Raw genomic sequence first — 18,222 nt, 5'->3', positions numbered from 1 at the left:
AAAAATCGATCATTGCTCTTGCAAAAGAGTGACATTTTCTGTTTATGTTTTAGAAGAATTTAACTATTCCTTTTCAGTTGAAAAATATACCTTCATCAATATTATCAAGTTATTTCCTACACTTGTGTTTTTTAAAATTTTGGGATGAAGGACTCAAGATTAGACAAGGAGCGTGAGTACTTATATAGCAAAAACAGTATTTGAATAACATCAACCACAATTAATCTCTGTTATTCTGCAGGTGCAAATAGATCCGCTACCTATGGAAGATGGTAGCATTTGTATCTTAACAGGGGATACTAAAGAGGCGAGTTCAGAAATGGCACGGCAATTTTGATAAAGGCTTGAGATCTCATTATCCTATATAATAAAACGCACCTTTAACTTTCTGAAGCCAAGAAAGTGAAGCCTTCAAGCCTTGAAGCATTCCTGCAACTTTCCAGAACTACAGCTTCAGAACATTGGAGGTGCGTTTTATTATATAGGATGTGCTCTGTGCTTTTCTGTAGCACATGGGGGGAATTTAATATATGCTGATTAAAGTGGAGGAGTGGCTGGAGGGGGGGCAGGGGAGAGAGGAGAATTGATGGGTGGCTGGAGGGGGGCAGGGGGCACAGGAGAATTGCTGGGTGACTGGAGGGGGGCAGGGGAGAGAGGACAATTGCTGGGTGGCTGGAGGGGGTGCAGGGGAGAGAGGAGAATCGCTGGGTGGCTGGAGGGGGGCAGGGAACAGGAGACTTGCTGGGTGGCTGGAAGGGGGCAGGGTACAGAGGAGACTCGGTGGGTGGCTGGAGGGGGGCAGGGGAAAGAAGAGCATTGGTGGGTGGCTGGAGGGGGGCAAGGGAAAAAGTAGAATCGCTGGGTGGCTGGAGGGGGAGCAGGGGAGAGAGAAGAATCGCTGGGTGGCTGGAGGGGGGACAGAGGAGACACACTCGCACCCAGCAGTCTCACTCTCTCTCTGTCACACACACACACTCGCACATTCACTCTCTGTCTCTCACACACAGTCAATCTCACACATACTCTCTCAAACATACACACTCCGAGGAAAACCTTGCTAGCGCCCATTTTATTTGTGTCCGAAACGGGCCTGTTTTACTAGTTAGGAATAAAAATAATGCATAGATGTACATTTACAGCAGCTGTAAATGTACTCATGTTCAAAATGATGACTGTGTGTATTTTATACAGTATACTTTTAAAACATTTATTTTGCTTTACAGAAAAAATAAAGAAACTGTCGAAGCTACTTGTGATCTCATAGTGGGCTGTGATGGCGCCTTTTCTGCAGTTAGAAAACAGTTTATGAGGCAGCCTCGTTTTAACTATAGTCAAGTGTACATCTCCCATGGATACAAAGAACTGACTATTCCACCCAAAAATGGAGATGTAGGTTTGGTATACACCACTCTTCCCTATTATTGTCCCACACTTTCAGGCATGATCACAATTGGATTAGCGTTACAGCATGTGTATCCACATTATAACAGTAGAATGCTTCTCACAAATGGCAAAAATGAATGATGATAAATTGAGGTTTTTGTCAAGCACTATAGAAAATCCTTTTGGCAAGACTAGAGTAGGGGAATAACCTAGTGGTTAGCCTGGTTCAAATCCCACTCTTCTGTCTTGCAAGTTTGCACTAGTCATTTAACTCTCTGTTGCCTCAGGTACAGAATTAGATTGTGAGCCATCATCAGGGAAGTTATGTGGAGGGGCATAATCGAAAGGGACCAGGGCCGCAGAGAGGGGGGGCAGGGGGCACAAAATTCCCCGGGCCCGGGCCTCCAGGGGGATTTCAGTGCCGCAGTCCCCACCTGCCCCCCTCCGTCCGCCACCGGGCCAGGCCCCCAGCTTTAAAATCATCACAGTGCCTCACCTGTCACTGCCTTGACTGAAAACACAGCAGCAGCAGATTGGATTCGCCGGCCTTCCCTCCCTGTGTCCCGCCCTTGTCTGATGTAACTTCCGCGAGGGCGGGACACAGGGAGGGAAGGCCCGAAGGGAGGCGAATCTTATCTGCCGCTGCTGTGCTTTCAGCCACGGAGCGAGGTGACAGGTGAGGCGCTGTGATGATTTCAATGCGGGGGGCCTGGCCTGGTGGCGGACGGAGGGGCGGGTGGGGACTGCGGCGATGACCTTGGGGGGGGGGGGGCACGGGACGGGGCCCCAGGGGTGGCCTTGGCCCAGCCTAGTCTCTCAGCGGCCCTGAAAGGGATGTCCAAGTTTTGCTGAGGACTCCCTCGCAAAACGTCCCAGTGGAGGGGCAGGAAAACCCATATTATCGAAACAAGATGGACGTCCATCTTTCGTTTCAATAATACGGTCGGGGATGCCCAAATCTTGAAATTTAGGTCGTCCTTAGAGATGGTTGTCCCTAGACTTGGTTGTTTCTGATTTTCTGCGATAATGGAAACCAAGGACGTCCATCTCAGAAACGACCAAATGCAAGCCCTTTCGTCATGGGAGGACTGGTCCCCCTGACATGCCAGGACACCAACCAGGCACCCTAGGGGGCACTGCAGTGGACTTCATAAATTGCCCCCAGGAACATAGCCTCCTTACCTTGTGTGCTGAGCCCCCCAAAACCCAATACCCACAACTGTACACCACTACCATAGCCCTTAGGAGTGAAGAGGGGCACCTACATGTGAGTACAGTGGGTTTCTGGTGGGCTTTGGAGGGCTCACATTTACCACCACAAGTGTAACAGGTAGGGGGGATGGGCCTGGGTCCGCCTGCCTGAAGTGCACTGCACCAACTAAAACTGCTCAAGGGATCTGCATACTGCTGTGATGGACCTGAGTATGACATTTGAGGCTGGCATAGAGACTGGCACAAAATATTTTTAAAGATGTTTTTTGAGGGTGGGAGGGGGTTAGTGACCACTTGGGGAGTAAGGGGAGGTGATCCTTGATTCCCTCCGGTGGTCATCTGGTCAGTTCGGGCACCTTCTTGTGCCTTGGTTGTAAGAAAAACAGGACCAGGTAAAGTCTTCCAAGTGCTCGTCAGGGACACCCTTTTTTTTCCATTATGGGTCGAGGACGCCCATGTGTTAGGCACGCCCAAGTCCCACCTTCGCTATGCCTCAGACATGCCCCCGTGAACTTTGGTCTTCCCCGCGACGGAAAGCAGTTGGGGATGGCCAAAATCGGCTTTCGATTATACCGATTTGGGCAACCCTGTGAGAAGGATGCCCATCTTCCGATTTGTGTTGAAAGATGGGTGTCCTTCTCTTTCGAAAATGAGCCTGTTTGGGTCTCATTTTCAAAGCACTTAGAATTACAAAGTTCTGTGGGTTACTGTCAGGCTCATTTTCAAAAGAGATGAATGTCCATCTTCCAATATAAATTGGTACTTGGACGTCCATCTCTCACACACGTCCAAATCAGTATAATCTAAACCCGATTTTGTATGTCTCAAGCGAGAGTCCATCTCAAGGACATCCAAATCTCAAGGGGGCATATTGGAGGTGTGGTGAAGGCGGGACTTGGGCGTTCCTTAGACTTGGACATCTTTGAGCCATAATGGAAAAAAGCAGAGACGTCCGTGTTACGAATAAGGCACAAAAAGGTGCCCGAAATGACCAGATGACCACTGGAGAGAATCGGGGATGACCTCCTGTTACTCCCCCAGTGGTCACTAGCCCCCTCCAACCCTCAAAAACATCTTTAAAAATACTACGTGCCAGCCTCAGATGTCATACTCAGGTCCATGACAGCGCATGCAGGTCCCTGGAGCAGTTTTAGTGGGTGCAGTGTACTTCAGACAGGCGGACCCAGGCCCATACCCCCCCTACCTGTTACATTTGTGGAGGAAACAGTGAGCCCTCCAAAACCCACCAGAAACACTCTGTACCCGCATATAGGTGCCCCCCTTCACCTATAAGGGCTATGGTAATGGTGTACAGTTGTGGGTAGTGGGTTATGGGGTGGGGGGAGGGCTCAGCACACAAGGTAAGGGAGCTGTGTACCTTAGAGCATTTTATGAAGTCCACTGCAGTGCCCCCTAGGGTGCCCAATTGCTGTCCTAGCATGTCAGGAGGACCAATGCACTTGAAATGCTGGCTCTTTCCATGTCCAAATGGCTTGCATTTGGACGTTTTTGACATGGATGTCTTTGGTTTCGAAAATCGCCGAAACTCAAAGACGTCCAAATCTAAGGACGTTCTTGCTATTTTTGAAATGAAAGATGGACGTCCATCTTTTTTCAAAAATGAGCTTTTCCCCGCCTCTGGATTTGGACGTTTTACAAAGAGAGCCAAACCCCAATTTAGACATTTCTTTCGAAAATGCCCCCCTCTATGCAACTTTGTAAATCTAAGTGCTTGAAAATACACTTCCTGGTCTACTATGGTCTTTATTACAGCCTCGCTATCGAGATGCCCTATCTTCCTTGCTTTGGTGATATCTTTTAAAGATACCTTGTTCTAAATCATGCAGTTTTGAGTGACTGTCAGCCTTTTCTCAGTTTTTAAAAGAGGCTCTATCTGCTTTTTAAATGTTGATGCCAACAGTCTGGTTCCACCCTGGTTAAAGTGGAGCCCATCTTTACGGAATAGGCTTCTCCTCCCCAGAATGTTGTCCAGTTCCTAACAAATCTAAAGCCCTCCTCCCTGCACCATCATCTCATCCACACATTGAGACTCCGGAGTAGAGAATGACACGGAGATAAAATTTGTCCCTGTCCCCGCCCTGTCCCTGTGGGTTCTGTCTCTGTCCCCACCCTGTCACCGCAGGCCCCATCTCCATGCCCGTCCCGTCTCCGCAGGCCCCATCTCCGTCCCTGCCCCATCCCTGCAGGTTCTGTCCCCATCCCCGTCCCTGTGGTCTCATCTGCAGAAGCCTCGAACACTTATGATTTTATATTTAAATATTTTTATTAAAGTATAAAAAGGAACAATACGCTGTGTAACTGTTGTGTTTAATTTACAAATAGAAAAAATATTGTCATCTGCATCAATCAAATATAAATAACAGTCCAGTTGATTAACAGGCTTCAAAGTAGAAAGTGACATGGGGACAAAGTTTGTCCCCATCCTCAAGGGCTCTGTCCCCATCCTCAAGGGCTCTGTCCCCATCCCTGCCCAGTCCCTGCGGGATCTGTCCACGCCCCGTCCCCATGGGCTCTGTCCCCTTCCCCGTAGTTACTGCGGGTCCCCGTCCCCGTGTCATTCTATACTCCGGAGCTCTGCCTGTATCTTGGGCCCTGTGTGTGGAATGGGGAAATTTTCTGAAAATGCTACCCTGGAGGGTCTGCATTTCAGCGTTCTACCTAAGAGCCTAAATTTGGCTGCCAGATTTTCCTATGTCATTCGTACCCACATGTACCAAGACAGCAGGCTTCTCTCCTGCATTGTCTAAAATCTTGTCTAGGTGCTGCATGAGGTCCGCCACCCTCGCACCAGGCAGGCAGGTGACCAAGCGATCCTCACATTCATCAGCCACCCAGCTATCTACATGTGTAATGATAGAACCTCTATCTACAACGGCTGCCTTAACCCTTCCCTCCTATGTAGAAGCCCCTGGAGACACATCCTTGGTGCGAGAGGATATTGTATCCCCTGGAGAGCTGAGGTTTCCTTTTACTGTTAGCTGTGCTTTATACTGTTATTATGGTAACTTAAAATAGTCCCTTTAAATGATAGCCTCTAAAACTGTAACACCCCAGTAAGCCTTAGAGAGTGTAAACCTTTGCTTAAGGAGACATATCAAACTGTGCAAATTATAGGCTTATTGTAAATGCATCATTTTTATGGAAAATTTTAGAAGCTATAGTTGCTAGACATTTATAACCTTTTATGGATACTTTTGATTTTTTTGGCTATAACACAATCACGTTTTAGGCCAAATTACAATATGGAATCAATAATAGCAGCTTTGATATAAGGGAACTGCAGCATTGTTGGTTCAAGTTGATAAGTCTGTGGCTTGTAGATCATGGAGTTTTACTAGTAAAATTTTCATGCATAAGAGTATCGGGGGTAGTCTTCAGTTAGTTTGTGGATTTTCTTACAAATGGTAGTTGTTCAGGATTTTCATTATGCCCTATGCTGATCAATGCATATTTGCAATCTTTAAGTGTGTTACTGGAAATGTTGGGTTTGATTCCTTACTTATTTACCGATAATGTTGAAATGGACCATTTTAGACTCTTTAACCTTTCCCTTTTTCTTTTTTTACCCTGTTCCTTCTATCCTATCTAATTTGATTGTAATTATATAACAACTGGTCTGGCGTTAGCCTCATCAGTACATTGTAAGCCACTTTGTGCCTGCAAAACTGTGGGAAAAAGTGGGGTATAAATGTGCAAAATAAATAAATAAAATAAATAAATAAGGCATATGACAAACGTGCAGCATATGGAGTGATATCTGATTGTATGGCAGACAGTTCGTTGATCCAGAGAAAACAAAGACTTTATGGGTAGGGAATGGTAAAGATCAAAGTCCACCATTTTCTTTTGGAAGAAATTGAACATTTTGCTATTTCTACAGATTTGTTATAGATATTTCTGAGGTGATAGACATGAGCTCTAAAGGCAGGATTGTTATTTTGAAATGTTAGTAAGGCAGTTTTTAATATTTTGAAACTTGTATGAGTTGATTGTGTAATCTGCTTCAAATCAACTTTTTTTTTTGGCTAGAAGTGTGCTATAAGCAATGAATTAAACTATATAAAAATATTTCCACTTTGATTTTTTCCAGTTTGCCATGGAACCCAATTACCTCCACATTTGGCCCAGGAATACTTTCATGATGATTGCTTTACCTAACCTGGTAAGGATTATCACATTTTCTACTTCTTTATTAGAATCACAATGAAGACTGATATAGTTACCACTGCTTCGCTGATTCTGCATGTATTATATTCCTCTCTTCTTTTTTCTTGGTACATACAGTGCCGTAGCGAGGGTGCCTGACACCCGGGGCGGGTCGCCGCTGCGCACCCCCCCCCCCTGGGTGCAGGGCACGGTGCCCCCCCCTCAGGAGCGCACCCCCCCCCGAAACGCACCCTACCTTTCAGCGGGGGGCAGGCGGGAGGGCCGATCCTCCCCCAGTGCACGTCACTGGGAGCTGCGTCAGCTCTGCTGCTTCCCTGCTTTCTCTGCCCCGGAACAGGAAGTAACCTGTTCTGGGGCAGAAAGAGCAGGGAACCTGCGAGCCGACACCCCCCCCCCCCCCCCCCCCCAGTGCGTGCACCCGGGGCGGACCGCCCCCCCCCCCTTCCTACGCCACTGGGTACATAGAAAAGATTTCATTCCTTCTTTCTTTTAACACATTTCTAACTTGCATCATCTACCATTCTGAGTCAGGTACAACAAACTATACTTTAAAACAATACAGCAAATGCTATGTTTTTAGGTAAACTGCCTCACAGAGGTACCCCCAGAGCATTTGCATTACACAGTCCTTAAGTAGTTACTTTAATTTAACTCAGATCCATCTCTTCCGATCCATAGGCTCCTCTCCTCTGAATTCCAGTTCAGAATTCAGGGGAGCTTCCTGTTGCTTCTCTTCTGTGTCCCCCTCCCTTGGGCTTGATGCAGTTTTTTATTCTGTCCTATGTATGGGAACTCAGACTTATTTTTTCAACATGTATATTTGTAAAATGGCTGTTCCTGCTGCAAATGCCAACAAAAACACATACGCTTCTGCAGGTATTTTAGAAAAGACTTTGTGCTGGCAGATCCTTTTCTAAAATACAATCAGCATTGAGTACGTCTCAACCTGCTCTTTATGTTCTATGTAAAATAGGGCTTTGCATCTTTTCCTTTTGAAGAAGTCCATTTGTTTCCAACTTGTTGTGGTATGACAGACTCTGAAAGTAAGTAAACCAGAACACCCAAAATATCACCACAGTTCTAAAATCATAATATAAAAATGCTCATTTCGCTTGCAAATAGTGCAAATCAGAGCTGAAAAGATGTGTTAGTATGTACTTATGAGTCAGAGGGGCAGGGCTCAGACCGAGCTGCAGTTAAATGCCCTGAGGCTGAATAGATCATGGAGGCCCTGAGTGCACAGGACTCCATGGGTGTGGAGAGCAGGGCTGCAGTACCTGAAAAGGGCCTGGGGAAAAAGAGTGGCCTTAGCAGAGAGTGCTACCCTATAAGTGACAGAGCAGAAGAAGATTGAGGTAGGATAAGTTTACCTTACAACTTGGTTGACAGTGTGACTTGGGAAGTCAGGGCCAAGCAGGGCCCAGTGTGGAATATTGAAATAATAATGGTGGGAATTCCAGGAAGACACAAGGTGGTTGGGTTGCCTGGTGGAGAGGTGACCAAATATGTGCTGTGAGCCTAGAGGAGCAGGCCATGGGAGAGAGAGCCCATGACTGTAAGAAGTGACTTTGTATGTTTATTTATCTCTAACCTGTGAAGAGAACAGGTTACATAATTGTCTGCATGTAAGTAAGTATTTTGGTTGGTACCCAGTCAAAATAGCCCCGACAAAAAAGCTCTAAACAAAAAAAGCTCCTGACATAATAGCCCCTGACATAACAGCCACTGTCAATATGGCCTTCCCACAATATAGCCCTTGACAAATTAGCCCCCCAACAAAAGGGCCTGATCAGGCTGCCCAGAATATGGCACTGCATTTTTTTTCCTATTACTTTGCCAAACAGGATAAGGTTGGTAAGACTATGAAAATGATGATGATAGTGTTGTTGTTTTTTTTTAATTAGCATGTTGTTGGAAGAATATGGTGATATTTTGGGTGTGGAGGAGTGGCCTAGTGGTTAGGGTGGTGGACTTTGGTCCTGAGGGAGCTGAGTTCAATTCCCAGCACAGGCAGCCTCCTTGTGACTCTGGGCAAGTCACTTAACCCTCCATTGCCCCCATATAAGCCACATTCAGCCTGCCATGAGTGGGAAAGCACGGGGTACAAATGTAACAAAAAAATAGTTTCCTTAAACAGCAGAACAGATCATGAATGCCAGTAGCTATAGAATTTTGTTTATTTATATGTGCTTTATACAATGCAATACTGGTAGGAGCCTTCATCACTGAAGATTTCACTTGTAGTTTATCATCCTTTTTTGTGATGTGTTATTTTTTTCTAGGGGGCTATTTTGTCAAGGGTTATTTTGTGGGAGGGGCTATTTTGTTAGAGACTGAATTGTCAAGGGCTGCTTTATTGGATCTTTTTTGTCAGGGCTATTATGTCGGGTGCCATTTTCATTTCACCTTTAATCCCTATGTGGCTGTGTTTATTGAGAGCCCAGGCGTGTCCGCAGAGTCACATTACCACAGTCTCCTTAGGAAATCAGACACTATGAAAAGAACAAAAAGATTCTATCCCTCAATATTCAGCTGGGCAGCAGGACTATGGAGTCGGTACACCAAACATAAGAATATAAGAATAGCCATACTGGGTTAGACCAATGGTCCATCTAGTCCAGTATCCTGCTTCCAACAGTGGCCAATCCAGGTCACAAGTACCTGGCAGAAACCCAGTTGGTAGCAGCATTCCATGCTACCAATCCTGGGGCAAGCAGTGACTTCCTCCATGTCCATCTCAGTAACAGATTATGGACTTTCCCTCCAGAAACTTATCCAAACCTTTTTTAAACCCAGATATGCTTACCGTTGTTACCACATCCTCCAGCAGCAAGTTCCAGAGCTTAACTATTCTTTGAGTGAAAAAATATGTCCTCCTATTTGTTTTAAAAGTATTTCCATGTACTTTCATTGAGTGTCCCCTGGTCTTTGTACTTTTTGAAAGAGTGAAAAGTTGATTCACTTTTATACCACTCAGGATTTTATAGACCTCGATAATATGCCCCCTCAGTGATTTCTTTTCCAAGCTGAAGAGCCCTAATCTCTTTAGTCTTTCTTCATATGGGAGGAGTTCCATCCCCTTTTGCATTTTGGTTGCTCGTCTTTGAACCTTTTATAATTCCACTATATCTTTTTTGAGATACAGCGACCAGAATTGAACGCAATACTCAAAGTGAGATCACACCATGGAGCTATACAGAGGCATTATAATATTCTTGGTCTTATTTTGCATCCCTTTCCTAATAATTCTTAGCATCCTGTTTGCTTTTTTTGTCCGTTGCTGCACACTGGATAGATTTCAGCATATTGTCTACGACACCTAAATCTTCTTCTTGAGTGCTGACTTCTCTAAGATGGACCCTAGCGTCAGGTAACTATGATAAGGATTATTCTTCCCAACGTGCATCATTTTGCATTTGTCCACATTAAATTTCATCTACCATATGGATGCCCATTCTTCCAGTTTCCTAAGGTCTTCCTGCAATTTTTCATAATCCACATGTGTTTTGACAACTTTGAATAGTTTTATGTCATCTGCAAATTTAATCACCTCACTTGTTGTTCCTTTTTCCAGATCATTTATAAATATGTTAAATAGCACCAGTCTTAGTACAGATCCCTGAGGCACTCCACTATTCACCCTCCTTAATTGAGAAAAATGGCCATTTAACTCCACCCTCTGTTTTCTGTCCAATAACCAATTCGTAAACCACAGAACGACATTGCCTCCTATCCCATGATTTTTTTAATTTTCTCAGGAGTCTCTCATGAGGAACTTTGTCAAAAGCTTTCTGAAAATCCAGATACTCTACATCAACCAGCTCACTTTTATCCACGTTTATTTACTTCTTCAAAGAAATGAAGCAAATTAGTGACACAAGACCTCCCTTGGCTGGGCCCATGCTGACTCTGTCCCTTTAAACCATGCTTGTCTGTGTGTTCTGTAATTTTATTCTTTACAATAGTTCCCACTATTTTCCCTGGCACTCAAGTCAGGCTTACCGGTCTGTAATTTTCTGGATCATCCCTGGATCCCTTTTTAAAAATCGGTGTTACATTGGCCAACTTCCAATCTTCAGGTTCTACAGAGGATTTTAACGAAAAAGTTACAGATGACTAACAAAAGATCAAAAATTCATGTTTGAGTTCTTTCAGTAACCTGGAGTGTATGCCATCTGGTCCAGGTGATTTATCACTCTTTAACCTGTTAATTTGGCTCAGAATGTCTTTCAGGTTCACCAAGATTTTTTTCCATTCCTCTGCATTGTCACCCTTGAAAGCCATTTCCGGTACAGGTAGATCTCTTACATCTTCTTCCGTACAGACTAAAGAAAAGAATTTATTCAATCTCTCCGCTATGGATTTGTCCTCCCTGAGTGCCCTTTTGCTTCAGACTTTAGAAGCACATATGTAAGGTAGAATATAAGATACTCCATATGGAATTTAGACTGTGGTGTGTACTGTTTAAACAGCTTGGCTTGCTTTAAATATATGTTTTATCAGTGCAATTTCTAAGTCAGTTACTTTTTCTAAGCCAGTTGCTCTATGATCCACGTCTGTTTGATTGAAATTTGTGTAATCTGATCAGCCTAATGTATAATGCATAGAGCTCTGGATTGCCTGTGAGTTTTGCTGAGTGCTTCTGAATCAGTATTGCTACATCCACCGCAAAGTTTTTTCTAATGACACAATCATTAGGGTAAATGTGTTTGTTACAGAACAGTAAGCATGTTTGGTACGTTGCAGCAGTAACAATTTCAATCGATGTTTGTATATCCACCCATTCAAACAGCAGTAATGAGTGCTGGATTGCCTGTGAGTTGTGATTAGTGCTTCTGAATCAGTTTTTTTTTCATGGTCACTGTGTAGTTCTGTTTAATGATATCATCAGGCTAAATGTGATTGTCACAGAACAGTATGATGTTTTTAGGTAGTGTTCATGCTAAAGTTAATTTCTATTGATTTGAGTTGCTGTCTATCATTAGAACATGGAAACCTATCTAATAGGTATTTTTCACTGATTCTAACCTTTAACAAAAAAAAAAATTACTAAATATAAAGTGAATATTAATTTCAATGTTTTTAGATCATTGAATGTGCATAAGAGACAGCTATTGAGATCAAGGATTGTGAGATTTTATTTATTTTATTTTGTATTTTTTAGGTGGTTGTATGACTACTTTTAGGGGTTCATTTTGCTTTTTACCCCTATTAGGTAGGTGATATCTAGTATGTATGGTTATTCAGTTATTTTAGTGTTGTACATCTCCACCTATCTGTCTTATGCAGTTCTGTTGATATATATTTTGTGTTGATATTATTTTTTGTTGATATCTTATGTCTTCTATTAAAATTATTTTTTTATTGCATGCATATTTAATCTGAATGTTTTTAACTGATATTGATTTGATATTATATTTTATTGTATTATGTTTTTAGATTTGATCTGTTTTTATCTTACAGGATTTGATTGTGTTTTTAGATATATTTTATTTTAAAATATACTATCAGGCTTATTTTTGAAAGAGAAGGGTGCCCATCTTTCAACACAAATCGGAAGATGGGCGTCCTTCTCCCAGGGTCGCCCAAATCGGCATAATCGAAAGCCGATTTTGGGCATCCCCAACTGCTTTCCGTCGCGGGGACGACCAAAGTTCCCGGGGGCATGTTGGAAGTACAGCGAAGGTGGGACTGGGGCGTGATTAACATATGGGCGTCCTCGGCCGGTAATGGAAAAAAGAAGGGCGTCCCTGATGAGCACTTGGCCGACTTTACTTGGTCCCTTTTTTCTTGCGACCAAGCCTCAAAAGGGTGCCCGAACTGACCAGATGACCACCAGAGGGAATCAGGGATGACCTCCCCTTACTCCCCCAGTGGTCACTAACCCACTCCCACCCTAAAAAAACTTTTAAAATATTTTTTGCCAACCTCAAATGTCATACCCAGCTCCCTGACAGCAGTATGCAGGTCCCTGGAGCAGTTTTAGTGGGTGCAATGCACTTCAGGCAGGCAGACTCAGGCCCATCCCTCCTACCTGTTACATTTGTGGTGGAAAATGTGAGCCCTCCAAAACCCACCAGAAACCCACTGTACCCACATGTAGGTGCCCCCCTTCACCCCTTAGGGCTATGGTAGTGGTATACAGTTGTAGGAAGTGGGTTTTTGTGAGGCTCAGCAACCAAGGTAAGGGAGCTCACTCAGTCTGCAGCCCCTCGTTACCTCTCTACCCTCATTTCCCCTTACGTTCCCGCCCGTAACCTCCGCTCACAGGACAAATCCCTCCTCTCAGTACCCTTCTCCACCACCGCCAACTCCAGGCTCCACTCATTCTGCCTCGCCTCACCCTATGCTTGGAATAAACTTCCTGAGCCCTTACGCCAAGCCCTCTCGCTACCCATCTTCAAATCTTTGCTCAAAGCCCACCTCTTCAATGTTGCTTTCGGCACCTAACCTTTATACCTTTCAGGAAATCTAGACTGCCCCAATTTGACTGCCCCTATTTAACTGACTGTACATTTGTCCTTTAGATTGTAAGCTCCTTGAGCAGGGACTGTCCTTCTATATTAAATTGTACAGCGCTGCGTAACCCTAGTAGCGCTTTAGAAATGTCAAGTAGTAGTAGTAGTAGCTATACACCTGGGAGCAATTTGTGAAGTCCACTGCAGTGCCCCCTAGGGTGCCTGGTTGGTGTCCTGGCATGTCAGGAGGACCAGTGCACTACGAATGCTGGCTCCTCCCACGACCAAAGGGCTTGCATTTGGTCGTTTCTGAGATGGGTCCTCGGTCTCCTTATCGCTGAAAACCAGGGACAACCATCTCTAAGGTCGACCTAAATGTTGAGATTTGGGCGTCCCCGACCGTATTATCGAAACGAAAGATGGACGCCCATCTTGTTTCGATAATATGGGTTTCCCCGCCCCTTCGCCGAAATGTCCTGTGAGGACGTCCTCAGGAAAACTTGGGCGCCCCCATTCGATTATGCCCCTCCACGTGATGTTTATGTTTTATTCATTATGTATTTTTATTTCGTAGTTTTTGTACCCCTGACGCAGTGTGAGGGCGAAACGTGGCCACGTCGGGTAACCTTGTAATAAACCACTTCTTCTGTTACCTTCCTGTTCCATTTTTTTGTCTTTTTTGATCTGCTTTTTTTCTTTTGGTTTGCTATTTCTGTGGCAGATCTTTGCCTTTTTTTTGTTTCTGTCTGCATTCCATTAAGGACAAGATCTAATGTAGTTCCCTTTCGGTTCTTGGACCAGTTGCTCCAGGAAGCAATCATTTATTATTTCTAAGAAGTTTACCTTCCTAGCGCTCCCTGATGTAGCATATATTCAGTCAATATTGGGATAATTGAAATCACCCATTATTATAATGCTGCTCAGTTTGCCAGCTTTTCTAATTTCTGTAAACATTTGTTCATCTGTCCATTCTGTCCTGGCGAACAGTAATACAGACCTACCAGGATATTCTTTCCCTTCACACATGGAATTTCTATCTACAAGGATTCCACGCTGCTATCTGTTTCATGTAGAATATTTATTTTGTTTGGCTCAATTCCCTCTTTAACATATAGCACAACCCCTCCCCCCCCCCCCCCCCCCCCCCCCAATTTGATCCACTGTATCATTGCGATATAATTTTTACCCTGATAACGTGGAGGGGCATTTTTGAAAGGGATGTCCACATTTCGATTTGGACATCCTCGCGAAATGTCCCGATCCAGGGGCATGGAAACCTGTATTTTCGAAACAAGATGGACGTCCATCTTTTGTTTCGATAATATGGTCAGGGACGTCCAAATCCTGAAATGTGGTCGTCCTTAGAGATGGTCGTTCCTAGACATGGACATTTCTGATTTTCAGCCATTTTTGAAACCAAGGATGTCCATCTCAGAAACGACCAAATGCAAGCCATTTGGTCATGGGCGGAGCCAGCATTTGTAGTGCACTGGTCCCCCTGTCATGCCAGGACACCAACCGGGCACCCTAGGGGGCACTGCAGTGGACTTCATAAATTGTTCCCAGTTACATAGCTCCCTTACCTTGTGTGCTAAGCCCCCCCGAAACCCACTACCCACAACTGTACACCACTACCATAGCCCTTATGGATGAAGCGGGCACCTAGATGTGGGTACAGTGAGTTTGTGATGGGTTTTGGAGGGCTTGCTGTTTCCTCCACAAACGTAACAGGTAGGAGGGGTATGGGCCTGGGTCCGCCTGCCTGAAGTACACTGCACCCACTTAAACTTCTCTAGGTACCTGCATACTGCTGTGATGGACCTGAGTATGACATCTGAGGCTGGTAATCAATATTTTGAAAGATATTTTTTGAGGGTGGGAGGGGGGTTAGTGACCACTGGGGGAGTAATGGGAGGTCATCCCCAATTCTCTCCGGTGGTCATCTGGTCATTTCAGGCATCTTTTTGTGCCTTGGTCATAAGAAAAACACAACCAGGTAAAGTCGTCCAAGTGTTCGTCAGGGACGTCCTTGTTTCTTTCGATTTTGGGTCAAGGATGTCTAAGTGCTAGGCACGCCCAAGTTCCGCCTTTGCTACGCCTCAAACACGCCCCCTTGAACTTTGGCCGTCCCTGTGATTTTGATCAGCTTTTGATTATACCGATTTGGATGACCATGAGAGAAAGATGTCCATCTTCCGATTTATGTCGAAAGATGGGCGTCCTTCTCTTTAGAAAATGAGCCCAATAGAGTCCCATTGATTGTCCTCCTTCCACCAGGTCTCTGAGATGCCTATTGTATCTACCTTTTCATTTAGTACTATATACTCCAACTCTCCCATCTTATTTTTTTGGCTTCTAGCATTTGTATATAGGCACTTCACAAACTGGGTTATTTCCTAGCATCTACAAGCTGCTTTGAAGTTGACAAGGATAATTTGCATCCTTTACTCTGTTCTCTCATTAAACAGTCCTGACTTTTTTTCACCATTATTTTTATCAATAGAAATCAAACAAAATAAAACATGGAAAAGAAAATAAGATGATACCTTTTTTATTGGACATAACTTAATACATTTCTTGATTAGCTTTCGAAGGTTGCCCTTCTTTGTCAGATCGGAAATAAGCAAATGTGCTAGCTGACAGTGTATATAAGTGAAAACATTCAAGCATTACTATGACAGTCTGACAGGGTGGGAGGATGGGGGTGGGTAGGAGGTATGCATGGGGACATCAAAGCATATCATTGATATTCTAACAGAATGGGTGTGGATAGGTGAGGGGTGGAGAGAAATACAGCTTTTTGGTTTATAATGGGCTAGGAACCCCAGATCCTTGTTAAGTCCTTTCTGTTGGGTGTTAAAATATTCAATCATTCTGACTTCAAAGGTCTTACATTCTTGTATGGTTTTAAAGTTACCTTTCAGGATTCTCACTGTGAAGTCACTGGTACAATGTCCTGGTCCTGTAAAATGCTGACCAACAGGAGTGGGAGCCCTACTGGCACCAGTATTGTTCATGTGATGTCTATGTAAATTGAATCTTGTCTTAAGCATCTGGCCTGTTTCTCCAATATAGCATCCTTCGTTACATTTTTTACACTGAATGATATATACCACATAGTAATGCTTGAGTGTTTTCACTTATATACACTGTCAGCTAGCATATTTGCTTATTTCTGATCTGACGAAGAAGGGCAACCTTCGAAAGCTAATCAAGAAATGTATTAAGTTATGTCCAATAAAAAAGGTATCATCTTATTTTCTTTTCCATGTTTTATTTTGTTTGATTTCTATTGATAACCTTAAGAGTGGACTAACACGGCTACCACACTCCTCTACTTTCACCATTATTGAAACCTCTTTTTTGGGATTCCCTAAATGTCCTGTTTCAATAGTATGCTTCAATGATACTCACCGAACCATGTGCTCCTGGGTGAATGTTGGCTCCCCCTCCCCCATTTTAGTTTAAAAGCTATTGTATTTCCATTTTAAAACTTAGCAATTCAGTTAAGCTGGAATCCATCCTTTTGGAACAGGCTCCCCCTTCCACAGAACATTTTCTAATTCCTAACAATTTTAAACCCCTCATCCGTGCAACATCATCTCAACCACGCATTGAAACTGCGGTGCTCTGACTGCCTCATGGATTCTGCGCATATAATGGGGAGCATTTGCGAAAATGCTACCCTGGAGGAACTGGATTTCCGCTTTCTACCTAAGAGCCTAAATTTGGCTTTGAGAACCCCCCTCCCACATTTACTTTCAACTTCGACTCCATAGCCCTGCATGGCAGTTGGCATTTGATTTAAATGCTGGCTTCTGCAGTTTGTTTATTCCCAAATATTAAGCACTGATATCCAGATACCAGCTGGCATTGTTTACCTGGGTATAACCTGACTGCTGGCACTCATCTGGGTATTGGTGATATTCACACCAGTACCTGGATAACTACCCATGATAAAGGGGCCCTTTTGCACAGCTGTGGTAAGCACTAATGTATTTTTACTGTAGCTTAAAATGGTATATCGTGGGGTGTGTTGAGGCATATTGTGGTAAGTTTTACATTGTGCAATATTTTTTGCAGAAGGGAGCGTGTCTAGGGGTGGAGAGTGGGGTGCGTCTGTGCAAATTGGTTAGTGTGTCGGCATTGCCGTGCGCTAACCAATTAGTGCAGATTTAGCATGTAAGTCCTTACCGGCTACAAAATAGGTGGCTAATGGGAAAATTAGCTCATGGTCATTAATGGAAAAATCTGAAATTTGGCCATTTTACCCCTGTGGTAAAAATGGCCTTAGCACTCAAGAAAGACCCTCGTAAGGGTGTGTTAATACCACTTTTTACCACAGTTTAGTAAAAGGGCCCCCTCAGGAAGGTTTTTTACTATCCTGACCTTGTCCAAAGTTGGAACTTTTCCATGTAGGAGTGGCTCCTACCCTGATAACTCCCACTGAATATTGACCCATATATTAATTCTGTTTCAAAAGCTTGTTCTACTCTGGTGACACCTCTTTATGTAGAGTATATGGGTCAGATTTTCTTTGTAAATTGTCTGATCAACTGCAACAAATGTGTATATCTTCACTTCCCAGTCTTCAAAATGTTCTCTTTGTAATCCTGCAGGACAGATCTTTTACCTGTACTCTCTTCATGCCCTTTGAGGACTTCGAGAAGCTCAGTACGGGTGATGAAGTACTGGATTTCTTCAAAACACACTTCCCAGATTCCATTCCTTTGATTGGAGAGTAGGTCTTATTTCCTTTATGGCTTAGGTTTGTGAAATAAATTTGAACAGAGTTGTTCCACATCCTTGTGTAATGCCCAGTCCCAAAGTTTGATTTCCATGTTAATGATGCCTAACATATGGGACTGTGATCAGAGTTAAGATATACATTATGCTCTCTGTATACAAATAGCTATTATAGGGGTCAAAAATAATTTGTAGTAGCAACCAAGTGCCTAAGGAATTTCTGAGAATTTGACAA

The 18,222-nt window shown here is 43.8% G+C and overlaps 1 protein-coding gene across 2 annotated transcripts in view; it reads left to right on the top strand.

Annotated features, from left to right (window-relative positions):
- Positions 1 to 18,222, top strand: part of KMO (kynurenine 3-monooxygenase) — a 112,041-nt gene that overhangs the window by 56,069 nt on the left and 37,750 nt on the right. For both annotated transcript variants that reach the window (XM_030196419.1, XM_030196418.1), the window contains 3 exons: positions 1,224 to 1,389; positions 6,707 to 6,778; positions 17,861 to 17,982. In XM_030196419.1, coding sequence (XP_030052279.1) covers positions 1,224 to 1,389; positions 6,707 to 6,778; positions 17,861 to 17,982 — 360 coding nt within the window. The remainder of the gene's footprint in view (positions 1 to 1,223; positions 1,390 to 6,706; positions 6,779 to 17,860; positions 17,983 to 18,222) is intronic.

The sequence above is a fragment of the Microcaecilia unicolor genome, chromosome 3 (genome assembly GCF_901765095.1).
Source record: "Microcaecilia unicolor chromosome 3, aMicUni1.1, whole genome shotgun sequence".
Lineage (NCBI taxonomy): Eukaryota > Metazoa > Chordata > Amphibia > Gymnophiona > Siphonopidae > Microcaecilia > Microcaecilia unicolor.
This window is presented reverse-complemented; position numbering and strand designations above follow the sequence as displayed.